The sequence below is a fragment of the Pelobates fuscus genome, chromosome 6 (genome assembly GCF_036172605.1).
Source record: "Pelobates fuscus isolate aPelFus1 chromosome 6, aPelFus1.pri, whole genome shotgun sequence".
NCBI classification, from domain to species: Eukaryota; Metazoa; Chordata; class Amphibia; order Anura; family Pelobatidae; genus Pelobates; species Pelobates fuscus.
The window spans coordinates 118,789,831-118,814,557 of record NC_086322.1 but is presented as its reverse complement, the minus strand read 5'-3'; the positions used below and the strand labels follow the sequence as shown (position 1 = coordinate 118,814,557).

Genomic DNA, 24,727 nt, shown 5'->3' with positions numbered 1-24,727 from the left:
AGAAACGCCCACCAGGCGGAAGGAACCGGGGCGAGATGGAAAACGAGAGTGAAAAGCCCTGCGGAGGCGAGGAGCATGCACATCCTCCTGAGGTACCCAAGTCCTCTCCTCAGGACCATATCCCTTCCAGTCAACAAGATATTGTAACCTCCCCCGAGAGATTCGAGAATCGAGGATGGAGTTGATCTCATACTCCTCCTGACCCTCAACCTGAACAGCGCGAGGAGAGGATACAGTGGAGGAAAACTTGTTACATACTAGAGGCTTCAACAAGGAAACATGAAAGGAGTTAGGAATGCGTAAGGCAGATGGAAGGACCAGACGATACGCAACTGGGTTAATTCGAGTCAGAACCCTGTAAGGACCAATGTAACGAGGGGCGAATTTCATAGAAGGAACCTTCAAGCGAATGTTTCTGGTACTCAGCCATACCCTATCACCTGGAACAAAAACCGGAGCCGCCCTTCTACGCTTATCAGCGTGTTTCTTGAACAACGCGGAATTATGCAGGAGAATTAGTCGAGTTTGATCCCACAACTTCCTCAAATTGGCAACATGAACATCAACCGACGGTACCCCTTGGGAAGGAGAAACCGAGGGAAGAATGGAAGGATGAAAGCCATAATTCATGAAAAAGGGGCTAGAACGAGTAGAATCACAAACGAGATTGTTGTGTGCAAACTCCGCCCAAGGAATCAGACCGACCCAATCGTCCTGGTGTTCGGAAACAAAACAACGCAAATATTGTTCAATCTTTTGGTTGGTGCGTTCAGCAGCTCCGTTAGACTGGGGATGATAGGCAGAATAGAAATTCAATTTGATGCCCAGTTGAGAACAGAAGGATTTCCAAAAACGGGAAACAAATTGGGAACCTCTATCAGAAACAATTTCGGAGGGTATCCCATGTAAACGAAAAATCTCTCTCGCGAATATCTCAGCCAATTCGGGAGAAGATGGAAGTTTAGGTAAGGGCACGAAATGAGCCATCTTAGTAAACCTGTCAACCACCGTGAGAATAACAGTCTGTTTTTTAGAAACAGGCAAATCGACAATGAAGTCCATAGCCAGACAGGACCACGGTCTCTCGGGAATTTCCAAGGGATGCAAAAACCCACATGGAAGCGTATGAGGTTGTTTAGTCTTCATACAGACCTCACATGCTCCGACGAAATCCCTAATATCCTTACGTAGTGAAGGCCACCAGAAATCTTTAGAAATCAAGGCACACGTCTTGCGAATGCCAGGATGCCCAGCCACCTTACTGTTGTGAAAGCACTGTAACAGTTCCAGTTGGAGTTCAGGAGGAACGAAATACCGTGCCCCAGGACCCTGTCTAGGAGCCAGATGCTGTAACTTCATGATCTCGGCAAGCAACGGAGAATGAATCCTGAGACTCGTGTTGGCGATAATATTGCACTTGGGAACTATAGAAGACAAAACCGCCTCAGATATAGTAGAAGGTTCATGTTGGCGAGACAAAGCATCGGCTTTAGAGTTCTTAGAACCAGGTCTATAAGTGAGCACGTAATTGAAATGAGTGAGGAACAAGGACCAACGAGCTTGCCTGGCGGACAAGCGCTTGGCCTCCCCAATATAGGACAAGTTCTCGTGATCCGTCAAAATAGTAACAGGATGCAAGGTCCCTTCCAATAAATGTCTCCACTCCTTTAAAGCCATGATAACCGCTAGTAGTTCCCTGTCACCAATGTCATATCTGCTTTCAGGCCCAGATAATTTCTTGGAAAAAAAACCACATGGATGTAACGGTTTATCCACACCTAACCTTTGAGACAAGATAGCGCCTATACCTGTCTCTGAGGCGTCTACCTCGAGTAGAAAAGGCAAAGTCGTATCAGGGTGAACTAAAATCAGAAGCAGAAGCAAAAAGTTCCTTGAGTGTCTTGAAAGCAACGAGAGCTTCAGTAGAACAAGTCTTAGTGTCAGCCCCCTGTCTGGTCATATTGGTAATAGGAGCAATAATAGAAGAGTATCCTTTAATGAAACGCCTATAATAATTGGAGAATCCAATAAACCTCTGAATGGCCTTGAGACCCCTGGGTAATGGCCAATCTAAAATAGACTGGAGTTTATCCGGATCCATTTTAAACCCGTCCCCAGAAATCACGTAACCAAGAAAGTTTATCTGAGATTGGTCAAAACTACATTTCTCCAATTTGCAGTACAACCCATGTTGTAGAAGTTTGCGCAATACCCTTCTGACTTGTCTGTGGTGGGTCTCAATTTCTCTAGAGTGTATTAGTATATCATCCAAATATACAATAACGCAATCATGTTGAAATTCCCTAAGAACTTCATTGATCAGGTCCTGAAATACTGCCGGTGCATTACAGAGCCCAAAAGGCATTACCGTGTACTCATAGTGCCCATAACGGGTATTGAACGCTGTTTTCCACTCGTCTCCCTGCTGAATTCTCACCAAGTTATACGCCCCTCTGAGATCTAACTTGGTGAAAATCTTGGAGCCTTTTAGACGATCAAAGAGCTCAGTAATCAAAGGAATCGGGTAGGCATTTCTAATAGTTATTTTATTCAAGCCTCGATAATCAATGCAAGGCCTTAACGTACCATCCTTCTTATTCACAAAAAAAAAAACGGCCCCGGCAGGAGAGGAGGATCTCCTAATGAATCCTTTGTCTAGGTTCTCACGAATATACTCCTCTAAGACTAAGTTCTCCTTAGTGGATAAAGGGTATACCGTACCCCTCGGAGGCATGGTCCCAGGCAGGAGTCTGATCTTGCAGTCAAAGGGCCTGTGTGAAGGTAAAGTGTCAGCATTCTTTTTGTCAAAGACTGCCTTTAAATCCAGGTACAGAGGCGGTATTTGTACGTCTGTAGACTGGGTAGAATTAGCCGGTGCGTTAACTACGCAAACCGGTGAGACTTTCTGTAAGCACCTGCTCTGGCAACCCTGACCCCATGAGACTATCTCCCCTAGTTCCCAATCAATAATAAGGTTATGTTTCTTTAACCACGGATACCCCAGGACTATAGGAACAGAAGGAGACGAAATAAGCATAAGAGATATACCTTCCTCGTGTAGGATACCAACAGTTGAGTTAACAGGTATGGTCTCACGAAAAATAACAGGTTCAGATAATGGTCTACCATCTATGGTGTATCCCTTAGCTGGGATGGAATAGAGTGTTTAGTAACAAAAACTTGGTCAATAAAGCTCTCAGCAGCTCCGGAATCTACCAACGCCATAGTTTTTAGTACTCCCTTCTCCCAAGCTAAAGAAACAGGTAGCAGAAGCCTGTGATCTTTATAATTGTGTATAGAGGACAAAATAGAAACACCCAAGGCCTGTCCTCTAGAGAAACTTAGGTGCGAGCGTTTCCCGGGCGATTAGGACAATTTAGGCGTAGGTGCCCTCTTACTCCACAATACATACACAACCCCTCCCTTCTCCTGTACTGTCTCTCTTCTTCTGAGAGGCGAGTATTGCCTATCTGCATAGGTTCTGGAAAAGCTGAGGTTGTGGATTCAGGACTTTGAAATGAAGGAGCTAGTTTAAAGGAAGGTCTACGGGTTCTATCTCGAGTGTTCTGCCTCTCTCTTAAACGTTCATCAATACGAGAAATAAAATAAATTAAATCCTCCAAATTTTCAGGAAGCTCTCTTGTAGCAACCTCGTCTAGAATTTCATCTGATAATCCGTTTAAAAATACGTCTATATAAGCCTGTTCATTCCACTTAACTTCTGCCGCCAAGGACCTGAACTCTAGTGCATAATCCACAAGGGTTCGGTTATCTTGTCTAAGGCGCAACAGTAATCTAGCTGCAATGACCTTTCTACCTGGAGGGTCAAAAGTTCTTCTAAAAGCAGCGACAAAGGCATTATAATTATAGACTAACGGGTTATCATTCTCCCACAATGGATTGGCCCCTCTCAGAGCTTTATCAATGAGTAGTGTGATAATGAATCCAACCTTCGCCCTATCTGTAGGGTAGGAGCGGGGTTGTAATTCGAAATGAATACCTATCTGGTTTAAAAAACCACGACACTTATCCGGAGAGCCACCATAACGTACAGGGGGAGTAATACGGGAAGAAGCACCTACTGTGGCTATCTCTAGACCTGAACTTACAGGGGAGATGGATGTAGTACGCATCTCTTCTGGTTGATTACTAGAACGAGATAATAAAGCCTGCAGCGCTAGAGCCATCTGATCCATTCTATGATCCATGGCCTCAAATCTAGAGTCGGAAGAACCAACCTGAGTGTTTGTACCTGCAGGATCCATTGGCCCTGTCGTAATGTCAGGATCGGGACAGGGATCCAACACGCAAAGTACAAACAGGAGGTAGGTACGTATACCGGACCTTAGAATGGCCGGACTAACGTAAGGAGTAAGCAAAGAATGGTCTAGAGACAAGCCGAGGTCGAGGGAACGAGAGAGCAGATAAGCGAGAGACAAGCCGAGTCAAAGGGTAATAGAGGTAAGCAGGGTAGAACAAACAAGCCGGGTCAAAACCAAAGAGACAAAAAGATAACAAGAGCACTGAGTGACTAGACAAGCTAGAACCATGACAGGGCAATGAACAAATGCAGAAAGCCCTACTTTATACCCTGGTTCTAGATAGGTAATCACGCCCCCGACGAGTCCTGATTCGTGCTCAGGACTTGATTGACAGGTCGGAACAGATTGTCATCATGACGTCGGCTACTGAGCGCCGCGTCATAAAAGGAAGCGGGTCCCTCGCGGCCGGCGTGTAAACGACCGAGAGAACTGCGAGGAACGAGTGAGTCAGCCCCTCTGAGAGGATGAACGTCTAAGTGTCTCACCTCCTCTGAGGTAGAGACAACAGGTACCCTGACAGGTCCAAGGGAAAAGAATGAGGTCAGTCATACCCCATCCCATCCTCTGGAAGCCCTAGACCTACTGGACCTGACCTTCTGCACAATACTGCAGGACAGGGGGGTGACCCACCAGAGAGCAGCACAAATAGTGGCCTCGTGGATTAGGCCAATCACCCACCGACGCCACTACGGGCACCCATCTCGGGCCTTTCAGGCGGCCGCGCGGACATCGAATACCGGCGTGGCAAGCCAAGAGGCCACAAGACCTGGGCGTGCACACCCTCCTCCGCCCACACAGGTACAAGACAACCGGGCAGGTCGTCCTAAGACCCAGCACAAATTCTCACACCAGCAAGACCCCAAGCAACACTCCAGGGCCACAACGGCAAGCCACGTCGATACCCAGGCACTGTTTCCTCAGAACTGGGCCGGAGCTGGGTCGAGGCCCGGAAACCCACGCCACACAGGCATAAGCGAAGGCCCCCACGCACACGATATCACCGGCGATCTACATAACGACCAGCGCGTCAGCAACACCTTCCATGCCCAAGAGGCCTCCGCACAACCCCAATGGATATACAGAGTAGGCGCTGGCTGACTACCGTCAACTCAGTGGACTGAGGCCGAGACACCTCACCCAAGCACTGGAGAAGGCCCTGCGCAGCACCATGGACTCCCAGTATCATGCAGCCCCACTGTTTAACATTTTCTCTATATTATTTGTTTTTTGGTTTTTTTCTCCTTGCCTGTGACCCTCCCTCAGAGGGGCATAGGATGAGGATAGACAGAGTCTCCAGATGATGGACGCTCTCTAGCCCTGCCACCGTCAAAGTCGAAGTTATTAAGGTTTAACTGTCTGATTTTTGTTCTGGATAGACAAAATGCATGTCTCTCAAATAAGCACAATCAAATATAAACATAGTTTAAATAAAACAGAGTTTTATTTAGCTAGGTCTAGCATGTTTCTCTGTAGCGAAGCCATGTCATGACCACTGTTGTGGATAGGTTTGTTTTATCTGGATTACTGGCACTCAGCTTGTAATAACTCCCTATGCTAGCCAGGATCCAGAGGCTTTGATAGAAACCTATCACAAAGGGCTATCACGATTATTAAATGACCCTCTAAAATGTGCATCTAAATTAGACTCTGAGTTTTAACCACAGTAACGTTAATTGGCTTAGACTAGCATGTAACCCAAACAGTAACTTTACCACATACTAATTGCTTTCACCTCCAGGCACCTTACCATGCCTCATACTCTGCAGCTGTCCAACATTTGAAATCGAATTTACCATAAACAGTCTTAATGCGACGGAATTTAATGCACCCAGCTAAGTTAGCTTACTTGTTATACATATACGTTTCTCACTGTACTCGAGGATACCAAATGTAGTGTTTTACCAGTTAAAGACCCGGCATGTTTCTATCATCAATGACGCATAATTACATTATTTAGAAAGTTCATAGACTAGTTCTCATACCGACTTCAATGCATTATACTTTAAAACTGTGTTTAAACCCAAATGTATAAGCCTGAGTAAAAAAAAAAAAAAACTGTGCATGTTATTCATATGCCCCGCTTGTTACGCGAGGGAAAGACCGGAGGATTGCCTTTGGGGTACCTCTCGTCAGTCTGTACTTTATATCTGCACTACAAAAATAAAGAATTAAAAAAAAAAATATTTAAAAATTACTCTCAGTACAAGTGAACCCTGCCTATACTGACACATTATTCACCTTTTTCAATCAATTATATCATGCATGAGTCTAGAGTAGGTATAGTTTGTATAAACCAATTATAGACACTGGACAGCAATTTCATAATTGAAGTCTATGGGAAAAGTTTTATTCAGTAAGCAGAGTAAACCTTGACTCTGATAAGAGAATCCAGGATGCTAAGGTAAATGAATTGTATAGGAGGGTGCTGAAACTTTCCATGGATGTCCAGAGGATGGCTATTAGTATCTCCAATGAGAGAACATGTAATATGTTTGGCAATAGCCATCCTTGTAACATTGCCGAGACAAAATATACATTTTAAAATGTTTGCTAAATTTAGATTGATAGGAGAAATATTTAATAGTGTCACCCATTTATCTGTTTCATGGATAGTCATTAAGGCTATGGTAATTAAGATAAGAGTTCTACCCAAAGAAGCTGAATGGCACGATTGGACCCGCAGCATGATTATGTTGATTAGGAAAGAAAAATAATAGTGCCTAGAAGGAATGTAAGTATGGAAAGTCCCTATCACTTTGTTAATTAAGATTAAATAGCTTTGACCAAAAACAAATTAACAGGACAGAAATACAAATTACAAAGTTAGGACAGGTGCATTCTCTGAAACAGGTTTTGGAAGTAAATTCAGCAAATTAGTTCTAGAACATAAAACCACTTGCTAGTATGTCTAAAAATTATTTTAGAGGGGATGCTGAAAAGGATCTGCTACCGTTATAAAGAAGTGATGGTATAACTGAGTTATATTTTCAGATTTTCAAACAGATTGCTACAATATGAAATCACCCTATATTCTATTTGAATAAATTCAAGGTGTCATATGTTTCTAACCATAAGAAGTCACGTTAATAACAAAAAAAAAAATATATAGAAACAAATACAAATTGCACTTTAAATCACCTTGAATTCTAACAAAAGGCCAATCCGTTCATTGTTGCTGGCAACCCATTTTTAATTGTAGATTGTTACTTTATAATTTCTTAGTAACACTCATCCATGTTTTATTCAGAACCAAAGATTTAGTAATAAACAGCTAAAAAAAAAACCACATACATTGCTAAAAAGAATAAAAAAGAGAGAGCAAACATGTTCAGAATAAACCCACATAGTGACCTTATAATGTGTCACAATATTAATTATTAACTAAAGTCTTTTCATTGAGGTCCAGACCCTGATTGGTTGTTTTCATATCTGCAACAGGGGAAAATACAGATTAAGTTTTTGTTTGTTTAAAAAAAATGAGTATGCTTCTTAATACATGATTAATGGATTAACACACATGCCTGGTACCAAGAAGTGATTTTCTTTGTCGTAAAACCTGATTAGGTTTGGATTGAGTGAAGCAAGCACAGTTCCTTCCAGAGTTTCCAGAGAGTGTGCTAAGGATACATTGCTGACAGGGTGTGGGTCATAATTGGATTGAGTGAAGCAAGCACATTTCCTTCCAGAGTTTCCAAAGAGTGTGCTAAGGATACATTGCTGACAAATTTGGTCACCTATTTCTCTTACAGCTGTGAAACTCTACAATACAATGTTTTGTGGCGGTTATGTAAGTTATTTGTACTTTTTTTTTTTTAATTACTCTTCTAGCCACTAAATACACAATACTAAAATAATATTAGAATATTGATATTTAAGTAGGGTAGTTCACTAAAGTCCATATTATACCAAATGGAAATCCATATTAAGAATTTAGCTATAATAGCCAAGCTATGGTAATAGCTATGTTTTAGCCTGAGTTTTGCAATTCCAATTTGAATTTGTTAAAATTCAGACGTCAATGAATCACCATAAGAGTTTATTTAAATGGAAAATCTTTATTCTGTGTGGGTGAATTACTAGCCTGATCTTAGTAACAAATAATCTAAAGATAAATGTGCACTTCTCTATTGGTTATTATTTCTATGTTAAATGCTTAAACTCTCTCATTTGAACGAGGATTTTTACAACAAAAAACATTATTTACATGTTTAAATAGTATTGCTCTCAGGCAACACCTGGTTAAACAAATAAAATAAAATAAATTAGAAAGCATCCTTTAACCAGTATCTGAAATGCAATGTTATATGTATAATTCAAGTGAAACATTTGCTCTTAATTTTTTGAAGTCATTTAAATGCCTGGGGTACTGTGCTGAGACCATAACCTCCCTGCAAAATTAAGAACACACTAGCATTTGTGATAGAATATCCCATAGTCTGCTGAGTTGAATATTAGGTTTTTAACTGTGCAAGTTGGAAACAAATTCTACAATTTATTATAACAAGTTGGTTAGTAAATTAACCACTTATAGTTACAGTTTTAAGAACCTATCTAATTGGATGCAAATTTTGCAAATAATCAATCCAATAGTACTGAATGTTCAGTGAATAATCGAGATTCTCAATTCTTCCTATAATGGAAGGGTGAGGTTATTTTAGTGTATTTTTCAGTACCGTATATACTCGAGTATAAGTCAACCCGAATATAATCCGAGGCCCCTAATTTTACTACAAAAAACTGGGAAAACATATTGACTTGAGTATAAGCCTAGGGTGGGAAATGCAGCAGCTACTGGTAAATTTCTAAATAAAATTAGATCCTAAAAAAATTACATTAATTGAATATTTACAGAGTGTGTGTATATAATGAATGCAGTGTGTGTATTTGTGTGAATGCAGTGTGTGTGTATATGATGCAGAGTGTACAAGAAATATATAATGGTGAGAGCACTCAATACATGCAGTTAAAATGTTACCAGTACTGTCTTTAGTGTATATCTAGAACAAGATATAAAAAAGAAATATATGTATATATTGACCAGAAATTACTAGTTAAACTCACATGCTTCTGAGTCACTTATACAAGCTGACTCAGACTATGAACTTGTGATGGAGATGAAAAGCCTTTTAGACTGGACGTTTTGTAGTTGATATTGATGAGTCTTCCCTGGATGTAGACTTTACAATTATTCCAGGATACAGGATCAAAGTAAAACTTATTTATTTGATACAAAATCAAAGAATATTAAAACTCAAATACAAATTAAAAATTGTCCATAAAACCACGACACGTTTCGGCAAGGAAGCCTTTCTCAAGTGGTGCTGTCTGTCCATCTCCAATGTTTACGTTTATATTATGAAAGGTTTGGCGCTCTTTTTCGCCATGTCCGGGTTCTTTTACTTCCGCATTCGTCATCATTGGAATATACCGGAAGTATAGCGGGCGCCATTTTGGAGTGTCCTTACATTGTATAACTTGCCAGTGCTTAGTAAAAATCGATCGTTTGGACATAAATGTGAATATACATACTTAATAAAAACTTCTAAAGGGGGAAATAGAGGAAAGATGTTATTGGGTTAGAAGAAAAAAAGCCATAAGATATGGGTAACAAATATATATAAATATATATATATATATATATATATATATATATATATATATATATATAAAACGTAAATTAATTTCAATCATTTAAATACATATCCAGAAATGGTTAAAAAGAAATTAAAAGTTCCAATTTAAAATTTTTAAATATTATCATATATATGAATTAACCTCAAAATCCACATTCAAACCATATGGAGACAAAGTTTCCATATTAAAAATCCATTTCATTTCAGTTTTATTGAGGAGGTTCTCTATATCCCCTCCCCTCCAGTGTACTTTAACTGCTTCTATTCCCATAAAAGCAATACCCTGTGTGTTGCCACCATGGACTTCTAAAAAATGTTTTGACACATTATGTAGGGTATATTTCCTATTGATATTATAGATATGCTCCCTGGTTCGTATTTTAAGTGGTCTTGATGTTCTACCAATATATTGATATCCACAGGGGCAGGTGATCATATAGATTACATTCCTAAAATTGCAAGTTAAAAAGGATTTAATATCATAAGGTTTTTTTATTGTGGAATTAATAGAATTTAGTAACATTTTTGTTTTTATGCTTTCTTAAAGTGCAGCCTCTACATGTTCCACAATAATAAAAAACATTCTCTCTTTTAAACATAGTTAAAAATTGTGGATTTTTTTTGTTTATCTAAAAAACCCGAAGTTAAGACCTGTTTAAAATGTTTTGCTCCTCTAAAAATAACTTTAGGTTTTGCTCCTAAGTACTGTTGTATCTCTTGGTCCTGTTCTAAAATGTGCCATTTTTTTTAAATTATTTTTTGTAATTGATTGCTGTTTGAGCTATAATTAAAAATAATAGGTATAGTAGTATTATCCTCCTTTTGTTCTTTTTTCTTATATTTTAAAATATTCTCTCTAGTCTCTTGTCCAACTTCATCCTTTATATATTTTAACAAGTTTTGGTTATATCCCCTTTCTACTAGTTGGTTTATAAAAATTTGTGTTTGTTCTTCATATTGTTGATTTTCTGTGCAATTGCGTTTTATTCTTAGGAATTGTCCTTTAGGTATGTTTGCTAACCATGGTCTAAAATGGCAACTTTTCAGGTTAATAAAACTATTTACATCTGCCAGTTTAAAGAAGGTCTTACTTTTAATCTGGTTTTCCTCAATATAGATGCTTACATCTAGAAAATTAACTTTTTGAGTACTAATCTCATATGTTAATTTAATATTCCAACTATTTTTATTAATCGCATATGTTAATTTAATATTCCAACTATTTTTACTAATCTCATATGTTAATTTAATATTCCAACTATTTTTTGTTTTTCATGATGCAGAGTGTGTTTGTGTAGTGTGTGTAAACTGGGTGGGGGGAGAGCATTTGTATTTTAATATTGTTGTTTTTGGGATTGTCTATATATAGCAGGTTCACTACTTCGATAACAGGCCCCTATAATGGATTGTGTGTGTATATATATATAGCAAGTTCACTACTTAGATAACAGTATAGCTATAAGGGATTGTGTGTGTGTGTGTGTGTGTGTGTGTGTGTGTGTGTATGTATGTGTGTATATATATATATATATATATATATATATCAGGTTCACTTTTTAGATAATATGCCCCTATAAGGTATTGTCTACCTATAGCAGGTTCACTAATTAGATAACATGCCCCTATAAGGGATTGTGTGTATATGTGTATGAATATATGTATATATGTGTGTGTGTGTGTGTGTATGTATATGTATATGTGTGTGTGTGTATGTGTATATATATATATATATATATATATATAAATCAGGTTCACTACTTAGATAATATGCCCCTATAAGGAATTGTCTATATATAGCAGGTTCACTACTTAGATGACAGATTTCCTGTGCTGTATTCTTTTATTTTATCATGTTTTATTTTATTTTAAGTCAAATACTTGATGATAATAGTAATGTTGCCAAATAGAGATGTCCCGAACAGTTCGCCAGGAACTGTTCGCCGGCGAACATAGTTTGTTCGCGGTCGCCGCGGCGGGCGAACATATGCGATGTTCGGTCCGCCCCCTATTCATCATGCAGGTGGGAAGGTCTGGGAGGGAGGGTCTGCTGCTGATTGGCTGGAATGTGTCTGCTGACTGTGAGGAACAGGGTCAAAGTTTACTCAATGATGACGAATAGGGGGCGGACCGAACATCGCATATGTTCGCCCGCCGCGGCGACCACGAACAAGCTATGTTCACCGGCGAATAGTTCCTGGCAAACTGTTCGGCACATCTCTATTGCCAAATCAATTTTCCTATCAATGTAATCAAACCTTTTAAAATAATATACATATAATTTTGAGATTTTTTTTTGATTAAAATTACTGGATATGTACCTTCAAAATTCAAATCAGTTACATATTTTACATTTTTTCCTATATTTCCAACTGTTTTATGCTGCCATTCATATGATGGGATGTTGCAACAGCACGTCTCATTCATATTTTAATGGGATATATATATTTTTTTACAGATCCTGGATTTCAAAATATTATTTTTGAAAATGTTAATAGACTATCCCCATGCATGTCATCAGTTACCCTCCACAACTGGCACTTAATGACTGTGGAATAACTATGCTATTGCAATCCTGGTAATAACAATCACAAGGAAACACATTAAATAAACCAACTCTGCCTCTCGACAAAGGTAAAACCTTTGTAATGAAGCATGTGTGAAGGTACAATTCGTTACTCCGTCAAGCATTCCCTTCTTCCCATAAAATAATATTCCCAATAATCCACAGGAATAAATATCGCCGGTGTCGCCAAATAATCCACACATGAGCCAAAGCTTAATGCTGGAACAACAACAGGTATTCAAGCTACAGTTTATTTTATGCCCTGCTCCCATGCAGGGGAGGGACACGCACATTATCTACAGTAGCCAATAAAACAGAGGTTACAGCCCACACAAAATCCCCCCCTCTGCCTGTGATTCAATTATCTTATACAATGGAAGATGCAATTATCACAGGCAGGAAAAATACAGTTTTTACAGCATATTCATAACTTCTAAAATATACATCACATTCACATAAATTATATATTCACAATCAATCCATTCAGGGGAACAACATATCAAAAATGGCATGAATCAGACCAGGGGTTCAGAAGTTAGTAAAGTATCTTTTGGGGCCTGGCTGGCAGCATGGCTATCTGGCCCAAGCCGGTTTTACAGAGCCCTCTATCCTGGAGACAATGGGGAAAATAATCCAATTATATCCAGGGATAGAGGCAGACTCCATTGAGCACATGTTACCAGTAAAATACAAAAGGATACAAAAATACATAACTCATATCATACTGAATTGAATGGGCCACATCTCCCAGGGTCCATAGTCACAGGGCAAGAGGCGGGCAAGCAGTCCTCTCTAGGCACAAGTGGCGAAGGGCACTTTGTCACAGTAATAAATCCATGAATAAAGTAGCAGGGGGGGAAAGTATCGAATGAATGGAGGGTGATTCTTCACAGCATATATACACTATTTATTAAAAACATGTAAATCCAGTAACATTATGCTAAACGTGTTACATTAAAACACATTACGAGATTCCAAAATCATTTTAGGTATTTTCTTCAGGATTATTTAGTCAATTCCAACTTAACCACTTATATAAAATACTATAGTATTCTTAATAACATTTAATAGAATCAACTTTAATAATTTTTCTTTTAAGAAACCAGATAATTATGATGCAGTTCTGAGGACAGAGATGAAAACTACTAACCTGCTTTGACATTAGAACTGAGCCACATAATTGGTTTCCATTTGCACAGTTGCACAACCATTCACTATCCAAGCAGAACATGAGATTTTTTTCATGTACGAAAAATGTCTTCCAGAACTCACAGCATTTAAACTTTAGTAGCAAAAAAACGGCTGTGTGTTGTGTAATGGCTGATATGCCAAAATGGAGTTAATGATCTGCTAATGAATTAAAATGTCAACATAAAGTATACTAATGAGAAATCCAAATTGAGAATACAAAAAAAAATATAAGACATAAAGAAAGTGAAGTCACAAGATACGTCAATTGGCTTTAATAGCCAATTGTCTCTGAAATTTTTTTAAATGGCGTACAAAAGCAAAAAAAAAAAAGCAAGTGTACTCAGGAGATGAACAAAATATTGTTTGCAACAGATAAAATGAAAATAAAAGACAAATATCTAAAAGCCAAGTTAACAGCATTGCATCATTTGAAATTCATTCAATTCGCCTTTTCATACCCATCTCTGCTAACATTGCCGTTATCTATCATCCCCCTGGTTCCCCTCTCCTCTTCCTTGACCACTTTGCTGCTTGGCTTCCCTACTTCCTCTCCTCTAATATTTCATCCCTAATTCTTGAGGACTTCAAGATTCCCATTAACCTACTCTTGTCCTCAGTAGCCTCAAAACTACTGTTAAAGTAGAGGAGACCCTTAAGTACCAAACTTCTAGAATAAAAGGTAATCTTGACATGTCACACATATCATGTGTCCTTAAGGGGTTAAATGACCTATTGCAGTGGGCTAAGTTCCCACCTATGTAGCTGCCAATACCCTTGATCTTATTTTCTCTCATGGATGTACAATCTCTAATCTCTGCAACACTCCATTTCCTCTCTCAGTTCACCACCTCTTATAACTTGCTTATCATAGTCCCCTACCCCATCATCCTCAACCTAACCCCCATCAGCTAAGAAGAAATCTGAATTATATTGACCTTCAGTAGCTATCAGCTAATATTGATTCCCAACTACTATCCATCTCTGCATTCACCTGTCCCTCACTGGCTATATGCTTATATAATACTACCCTCATCTCTTCCCTGGACGCTGAAGCCCCGCTCCAAACATGCACCTTGATGAGAACACTCCCTCAACAAAAAAAAATCTCTTGACCCGTCCTCCCATTCTAACTATTGTCCCATATCCCTGCTCCCTTTTTCCTCAAAGCTTCTGGAAAGACTGGCCTTTACCCATCTGACTTGCTTCCTTAATTCCAACTCTCTCCTTGACGCTCTTTAGTCTGGCTTCCACCCCCTCCACTCTACTGAGACTGCACTTATTAAAGTCACTAACTACCTAATCACAGCTAAATCCAAAGGGCACTACTCCATACTAGTTATTCTTGACCTCTTTCCTGCCTTTGACACTGTTGACCATGTTATCCGTCTCCAAACTCTTCAATCACTCAGTCTCTGTGACACTGTCCTTTCTTGGTTTTCCTCCTATCTCTCCCAACGCTCATTCAGTGTCTCCTTGTCTAATAATACCTCCTCCCTTCATCCTGTCTCTGTTAAAGTTCCCCAAGGCTCTGTGCTTGGTCCCCTTCTATTTTCTCTTTATACTGCCTCTCTTGTCAAACGTATTACATCATTTGGATTCCACTACCACCTATACGCTGATGACACTCAGATATACCTCTTCTCCTCTGACCTCTCCCCTGCCATCCTGCAACGTGCTACTGCTTGCCTTTCTTCCATCTCTGACTGGATGTCCTCCCGCTTTTTGAAACTCAATCTCTCTAAAACTGAACTCCTTGTCTAATACTGATCCTCCTCCTTCGCTCTCCCTTTAAGTTAGTGGTACCCAAATGGCATTATTCTTGATTCTGGCCTCACATTTGAGCCTCACATCCAGTATGTTACCAAATCCTGTAGATTCCACCTTAAAAACATAGCCCGCATCTGCCCTTTCTTACGCAAGATGCTACTAAGGAGCTTGTCCATGCTTTAGTAATCTCTCACATGGATTATTCCCACAAGGCGTATTGCCCCGCTACAGTCTGTAATGAATGCTGCAGCTAGACTGATTTTCCTCTCCTGTCACTCCTCTCACACCTCTCCCCTCTGCCAGTCCTTACATTGGCTTCCTGTATCCTATATGAGTCGATTCAAAGTACTAATCCACACCTATAAAGCACTGACCAATTCTAGCCCCTCCTATATCTCTTCACTGATCCACAGGTATGCCCCTTACTCAGTCTCTCAGCTCTGACCTTCTCCTGTCCGCTGTTTGCACCCGTAGGGCCAACTCACACTTGCAGGGTGGCTCCTTTGCTTTCGAATAGCCTGCCTACAACCGTCAAGCTCTCCCCTAGTCTTTAATCATTTAAAAAGTGCCTCAAAACTCATCTCTTTACGAAAGCTTATGGCCTCCCCGAGTAACTTCTGCCTCACATACCTGTCCCTTGCTCTCTCCTAAAGGGCAGCACTCTATTCTCTACTCCAGCTGTGCTTCACTCCACCTTGTTTGATTGCTACCTCCTGTCTTGTTGAGTTTTTTGCCCCACCTCCTGTAGACTGTAAGCTAGTTTGAGCAGGGCCCTCTTCAACCTATTGTTCCTGTACATTTTTTGTATTTGTCTCATTTATTTTTAAATCTCCCCCTTTGATAATATTGTAAAGTGCTATGGAATATGCTGGTGCTATCTAAATACCAGTAATAATAATAATATGCTGAACACCAAGTTCACCATAATTGAATATAAAGATCCATAGGCATACACAGTAAAGCTGTCTCTAAGGGCCAGTTAAATGTTCTACATGATGGTTGCTGTATAAGCTGAGCATCATGGTATTACATATCTCAGAATTCATAGCATTAGAAATAACCTTTCATAGCATGATACGATACTTATTAATTTAATGCAAAACTAATTTTCACTAAATGTAAAAAAATATGGGTTATATCAGTATATAAGTGTTTATCAAATTTTGGGAAAAAATATTATATAATTCTCATTAAAAACTACTTATATGACATACAACTTCAGTATTTTGTACACCTGGTGATATCTGATCTCACCAAGTAGTAGCACCATTGCTACTATTTATGCTATAAATATTTAAGAGACAATGGTAAATTGTTTTCCAGCTTAAAATCTTTTTGTCGGAATATATTTTGTGACAGAAAAAAAAATAACCTTATGTTGTGAATTGGGGGGCCTCTGCCATTATTATTCATTCCTCAGGTGTTTAATCATGTATTCTCTTCTGGAACCATTTTATACAAAGTAGAATGGAGCTAGTTTGTATCACTTAGCATTGATAATAACAACAAAGTATTTAACAGCAAAGGTAAATTCAGATTATTCTGTTTTCCAAGTACATCCTCCTTAAAAGGTGTATTACATTAAAACACTTTATCTAATTTACTCTTCATAGTCCTGAACTTAACTAAGGCATCGAATGCCCAATAATTTATTTTAATTTTTTTTATTTCAGCAAGTTCAAGGGACTGTGTTCCCAAATCCAAATTTTGATCCAATTATTGATGCCCAGATGATTGGAGGAGCCCTTCAAGGTTTTGGTAAGCTTCATGGTGTTAATCACGTTTTGCTGTTGTAAGATTGTTTTCACATTTTTAAAGGGAATATTGACAACAGACGTACAGTGGATCATTCATGATTTAATGTCAATGAAATACACGACAAGCTGCCTGGTGAAATTGCAAACTGGGAATCAAACATAATCTGAAAATCAAACAATTTATTTAAAATATATAAAGTAGTTTTAAAACACATGACTCTTGCTAGTCTTCCACGATTGTGACAATTTGATTGCTTCTTGTCATGACTGTTGAATGTAGTTTTCTTTTGAAAACTATAATCAACATTGCAATATGTAATTATAGTAATGGTATGCACAATTTCACTATCTGTTGGATGTTTAAATGGAAAGGAGGCAAGAATAAAATGACTGGGTTTAATCTTTCAAACTTTATTTATTCCCACCGTTATTTTAGGCAAACTAGTAAAAATGGGACCATATATCTTTAAACAAGTTAATTCAATCTCAGTGATTCTCTATTGGTATAGAGCATGATAGGGTGCACTTTGTGATAACAATGTAGGAAGCCGTAAGGATGGTCCTGCATTTCCTGCATATGTGATCCATCTGATTTGTTTTGTTATAAATATGGCATGTTTATAACTGCTAGTGACTTAGTCAGAGGGTACTTAAGTAGCTGAGGTTCGTAGTTACAAGGGTGACAGCCTCTAGAAGCAAATGCAGTAATGTCTTTTCAAACTTTTTTTTATCACCTATTACATATTAAAAAAGATTGCTAACCCCCCCAAAACTACCAAAATAGTTCTGCACTTCAAAATGAAGCATTTAATATACTTAAAAATGTTTTGCAGACATCCACACGGCATTGCCTTTTCCTAAAATACAAAAACTCATATAGTGCAGGATATTGTGGGTCATAATTTATAAAAATAAAGCTGTCATAAATGGGGGGGGGGGGGGGGAAACTACTGTAGTGCATTTATTAAACATGATTAAAATGGCTATGTTTCATTAAATAAAGATAATATTTGTATTTCAAAATACTGACTCCAGATACACATCACTAATGGCTTTAAAATTATTTTTATTCAAATTGTCTCTGCTTATTGAGCCATGCTTTCTGATAACAGATATTTTCAAGAAATTTAACAACTTTGTCATTCAACACTCCATTTGCCTTGGATATAATGGAGTTTAATTATAGTGCAATAGCTGCTTATGGCAGAAATATCATTCTTAAGATTTACAGTTACTTTGCAGTTTAAAATAGTCATTTTCATTGAATTTTCCCTGGATTGTGGGAAGATTAGGTAGTGTTATAGGCAGTTATCAATGCAGACATTTTAATATCAATGCAGGTTGATTAACGATCACATATACTACAACTTCATTAGCCACTCTTGATGCCAGATTCACATATGTGTTGATGTTTAATTACCAAAAGTCTGACATAGCCATAGTCTGACAAAGTTTTACAAATGCATAATGTAGATAAAAAAAAAATTACTCAGTATGATACATCAGACAATTAGTGCATCGCAGTTTGTTGTGTATGGGGCTGAGTCAGAGTGCTCATGATGATACTTGTCCACCACCGAGAGCACCTTCAATGAGAAGGTGACCACGCTGGACCACAAAAAAATGGAAGTAGGTTGTCTGGTCCGATGAATCAAGTTTTCTTTTAGACCAGTGGATGGCCGGGTGCGTGTGTCATTTACCTGGGGAAGAGATGGCAGCAGGATGCACTGTGGGATTATGTGGATTGTCATTTATGTGGATGCTACTTTAATATGCATGACCTACCTAGAGATTGTTGCAGACTTTGTACATCCCCTCATAGCAATAGTGTTCCCTGATGGCAGTGGCCTCTTTCAGCAAGATAATGCACCCTGCCACACTGCAAAATTTGTTCACATATGATTTGAAAAACATGTCAAAGAGTTCTAGGTCTTGCCTTGGCCTCCATATATCTTAGATCTCTCTTCCATTGAGCATCTGTGGGATGTGATGCAATAACAAATTGGATCCTTAAAGGCCCCACCTTGCAACTTGCAGTGCTCAAATGATCTGTTGCTAAAGTATTGGTTTAATACCACAGGACACGTTCAGAGGTCTTATTATCAGTTAAATCCATCAGTGCTATTTTGGCATCAAGAGGGGGACCTACACAATATTAGGCAGGTGGTTTTAATGGTGTGGCTGATGTGTGTGTATGTATATGTGTGTGTGTGTGTGTGTGTGTGTATAGATATATATATATATATATATATATATATATATATAGGTCAGGCCTTAGGCCTTTTGGCACCCTGTGTGAAAACTTCTCTCAGCGCCCCTCCCTGGTCACACCCTTTTCCTGGCCCTGTTAAAGGGTAAGGGAATTGCAATATCTAGGCCAATAGATCTGATCTGAAAATAGTTAAGTTGGAGAGGTTTTCCAGTTTAGCTGATTTGCCATAGGTTACTCCTTACTATGCCAATAAAGTTGCTTCAATGTTTGTGTGGTGCTCCTCATCCACTTGTGCATTTTTCCTGACCCTACTTGTGTGTCTCTCCTAATCCCCATTTTTCACCTTGTGTGTCTCTTATTTCCTTTTACCGTCTTGTCTCTTAGCGCACTGTTACTTCTTGTGTGTCTCTTAATCCCACTTAAATCTTGTATGTCTTAACCCTATTTGCCCCCCCATATAACTACACATTCACATGCATAAATGCCTATACATGCAATCACAGACATATATGGATATAACCACAGTCACATGCAAAGACAAACCAGAACAGTTACATATATAGACATAGAACAAACACAGTCATACTGTACACATCAATATCAAATAAACTGCACTCCAATCACAGAAACACCTGTAAACCTGTAAGGAACATTTCTTTTGAATGAACTATAAAGCAAAAAGAATGCCGTGCTCCAAACTATGGAGGCCGCCACATCTCCAGACAAGAGTACACAAAAGAAAGTCCAGGCACTCAATGTTCTAAATCTTGATATCCTTTCTAATGGAATGTTGCCTATGGAATGTTGTGTTGTACTCCACGGATTGTGACTGAAACATTGTGTTATGTTCCTTTGAAAAGGCTGTCAAGATTTAAAACGCTCATTGCCTTGGTTTTCTTGTTTCGTGAACTACACCCTGAACATGGACACAAACACACGTACAGTAATCACACACTTATGTATACAGTGCATAGCCAGATAGTCAAATACACACATATTCACACATACACACAGTCATATGCATACCATATCAATCACACATTTACACAGTATAAGTAATAACAGTCACCCATAGTCGCATACACAGTTTTTACAGTCATGTACACCGGGCAACTCTAGACTGTTTTCTCTACAAACTAATTTGTATAAACTTTGTATTTTTTTATTCAAAGTTTCTATGTAAAATATTTTCCTTATTTCAATTTGCTGTATATGTATTGTGATGTATGCACCCCCTTTATAAAATACATTAGTGTGCTTAACCATTAATACACATACAAATCCACAGATCACATCTCACATATACATAGATACACACATTCACATACAGATACAGACACATGCCATCACATACATTGGCACACATACATACATCCATACATACATACAAGGTTATTTACCAAAATGAGGATTGTCAGAAATTTTAAGCAAATTTCATATTTGGCGCCAAAATGACTGAATTCGAAGCATAGCTGACTTTGAAATTCACTTTCCTGACAATTGTACTTTTAGTGAAAAAGCTTGTCAGATATGAACTAAGACACCATCATAATCATCACACAGAAACACATCATCCTGTACACTGACATCACAAAACGCAGTCACAGATATACACACATTAAACACAGTTAGATACATTCATATACACAAAAAAGCATAGTCACATATATTAAAAGACACACAAAGTCACATTCATAGTCAGAAAATCACAAACACAGTCACATAAATACATAGGCTCACAATTGTGGGTTCAGGGTCCCACACATACACAGACTGATTATATATAGCATGTTCATGGGTGAATTAATAGAAATGGGGTTCAGATGAGGCTATATATGGCAGACAGGATAGGAAGGTAGTGTTACACCAGCATATAATAAAAATGGGGTTCAGATGAGGGTATATGGCAGACAGGATGGGAAGGTAGTGTTACACCAGCATATAATAAAAATGGGGTTCAGATGAGGGTATATGGCAGACAGGATAGGAAGGTAGTGTTACACCAGCATATAATAAAAATGGGGTTCAGATGAGGGTATGTGGCATACAGGATAGGAAGGTAGTGTTACACCAGCATATAATAAAAATGGGGTCAGATGAGGGTATGTGGCAGACAGGATGGGAAGGTAGTGTTACACCAGCAGACTAATGCTGATGTAACACGACCTATACTCAGCATCTTCTTTCCCTGTCACAGAACTCAAGGTTGTGTTTCAATGCAGCCACTCAGTCTCCTACCTTGTCCCAAGCTGCCTCTGCTTCCATGCAGTGCCCCTTCTCTATGGTGCTCGATCACAAGTCTCCTCTGTCCCTGGTCTCCAGTGCCGGCCTCTGGTGGGCTGGAGGTGAATAGCAGGGAGTGCTGATCATAACTTCTCCCTCGAGGTTCTGGCGCTGTGTGGAGTCAGAGCCCAGGCTGGGAATCTCTGAGGCTGCCTCTGACTCACTTACTGAGCACCAGAACCGTGAGGGAGAAGTTATGATGATCTGGCTGCAGCTCCTGCTAGGTGCACCACTGGACCATCAGGGAGTCATTTTTCACGTAATAGGATGGACTCAGCTTGCGAGCTGTATCAGGTGCCAGGGCGCCTCTTGTGTTATGGCGCCCTGTGCGACCGCACAGCTCGCACACCCCAAAGGCCGTCCCTGTGCGTATGTATGTGTGTGTGTGTGTGTGTGTGTGTGTGTGTGTGTGTGTGTGTATATATATATATATATATATATATATGTGTGTGTGTGTAGTTCAAAGCTCACAAAATGTAATGTTTTGTTATTAAGCACCTGACTTAGGCAAACATAATGGGGATTTAGTTACAGTATATGATTACACATTGCAGAAGCCTGCCACAACGCTAATGTTCCCATTTTTGGCAGGTCTTTTTCTAGCAAACTAAGGCCTGCTCTTAAAAGATTAACTTACTTACTAAATATAACCAAAACACAGTGAGGGGGGTGCAAATAAAACAATAAATACTACTTATAACTGTGGCACCTCTTGATCAATCTGTAAAAGATAATATAACAGCATAGACATAGCGTAATACTGCATAAAAAACAAACAAATGTAAACAAGTGAACAACGCACTCAAAAACAAATTGATCTGTGACAGTGTACCACAAATCGTGACTTGTGTCATATAAAAATGTATCTAAATATACCCTTTTCAGAGATTTCTGTATGGTGACTAAAAATATAAAACAAACAATCTCATAGGGTAATACAGCAGTTCCACATTGGTATGTAGTGGGTTAAGACGGCTAAAATAGAAAGTATCACACACATTTTCCAGAGCCTGTATATGTTACTGGCTCAGGTATATACACTTGAGTGTGATATGCAGATTCCTCTGCCCAAGGTTGTTGGAGGTTATTTGATAGCAGCTTTTGTCCTCAGAAGTGGAAAGCAATAAAAGGTAACTGCTAGTGATTTAGTCAGAGGGTACTTAAGTAGCTGAGATTCGTAGTTACAATCGTAGTTACTAATGAAGGTAAAATATCACATTTATTAGTATAATAACACATACAAATCTTATATCTAGGTTTCCTTATCCTCATATGGGTCCACAGTCCATGCACAATGCGTTTCAATGCACTCTGCATCTTCCCCAGGTGCTCAGTACATAATGCTGCAACCTATTCTCTTATAAACTCCCAAATATTGCGCTAGAAACAGTAAGTTAATTATGTGTGATGTCACTTCCAGTGTCGCCGGCGTAATGCGGTTGCCATCTTAGTACACCAAATGTTGTACATATTCACATCCAGTTTGTGGCATAACGGTGATATATTTCCGGTTCTGCCTTTCAGACATCATGGCCATCTTAGTATCCCCAGAAATGTGTAGCGTCACTTTCGGTTTTGGCCCAAAAATGCTAGATCAGCCATACACTGGATGTTTAAAGCTTTTTCATCATTGCCTCATCTTGGCATCTGTGGCTTCCGCCGTAAGTGACGCAGCGGCCATCCTGGTCCTCCTTTGGGCTATGTGTATTGTATATCTCCAGAAGATCCTGACTTTGTGTATTAAAGTTAGAGACAAAACTAATTTGTCAATTTATTGTTGTATCTTGTCTTTCTCTATATTTTAAAAATTCTTCTCTAGGTTTTGTGTAGATCTCTAGAAACTGTTCTTCCACTTCTTCTTTCACATATTCTTTTTGATAAAATTGTTTCTGTAATTTACTTGATTGATCTATAAATATACGGTCATCTTTACAATTTCTCCTCAATCTAGTGAATTGTCCCTTGGAGATATTCATTAACCAAGGGGAGAAGTGGCAGCTTATTTTGTCTATATAAATATTAGTGTTTACTTTTTTTATTTATTTTTTATTTTTATTTTTTTTAGAAAGGGTCTTTGTTTTAATGACTTATTCATAACCACCACTCCTCCACCTTTATCGGCTAGTTTTTTTTAATTATATTATTGTTCACCCTTAGTTATTTCAATGCTTTTCATTCTCCATTAGATAAATTGTTTCAAAATTTAGATAGAGGTTTAATTTTTTTAATATCAGTAAGGCAAGCTTATTCAAATGTTTTTATGCTAGCAGTGGACTTTGGTTTAAGATTGGTGTGTTTTAAAACCATCTATTTCATTACTATATATATATATATATATATATATACTTTTTTCTACATTAAAAAAATATTTTTTAAGACACAACTTTCTCATATAACAGTTGAGGTCAAGAAAAATGTTTTGAATTTGTTTAAGCCACAACTTAGAGCAAATTTAAAACATTTCTCTAAAGCACTGTTTATCTGAACTTAAACATTTTTTTATGTTTTATTTGTTCCACTTTTTCCATTAGTTTTCCCTCATTCCTCTTAATCTTCCTCCCTTCTCTCTTCCCTCTTCCATTGATTCTTTTTTGTTTTAGGGGTGAACAGAGAGACTTTGGCCACAGATCGTGAGATCTTGGGCTCCCTAAAAACTTCCTCTCCCACTGAATAACTTTGCTATTCTATTTTTAATCACGTTTTTATCACTGTTATTTTATCACTGTTTTATTTTGAAGTAAAAACTTCTTATCTTCCTTATTTGACATTGATATTTATTTATTTATGCTAATCTGGGAAGGAGGAGACAGAGATATCGTGCTGGAAGCCTGAATAAACGTATTATTTGAATGCAGTTACAGTCAGAGCCTGCTTCCTAAGGCTCTGAAGATTGTTAGTGACCCAATACCTCTGTTATAGAATAACATGTTTTTTTTATGTAGTATTACGCTATGTCTATGCTGTTATGTTATCTTTTACAGATTGAGTAAGAGGTTTCA

The 24,727-nt window shown here is 38.5% G+C and overlaps 1 protein-coding gene across 1 annotated transcript in view; it reads left to right on the top strand.

Moving 5' to 3' along the window:
* The first annotated feature begins 7,975 nt into the window (after window positions 1–7,975).
* The window catches only part of ANXA10 (annexin A10), a 57,773-nt gene continuing 41,021 nt past the window's right edge, over window positions 7,976–24,727 (top strand). Inside the window, exons 1-2 of the mRNA XM_063460022.1 lie at window positions 7,976–8,109; window positions 17,150–17,234. Of these exons, the coding sequence (XP_063316092.1) occupies window positions 8,092–8,109; window positions 17,150–17,234 (103 nt within the window). The 5' untranslated portion in view covers window positions 7,976–8,091. The remainder of the gene's footprint in view (window positions 8,110–17,149; window positions 17,235–24,727) is intronic.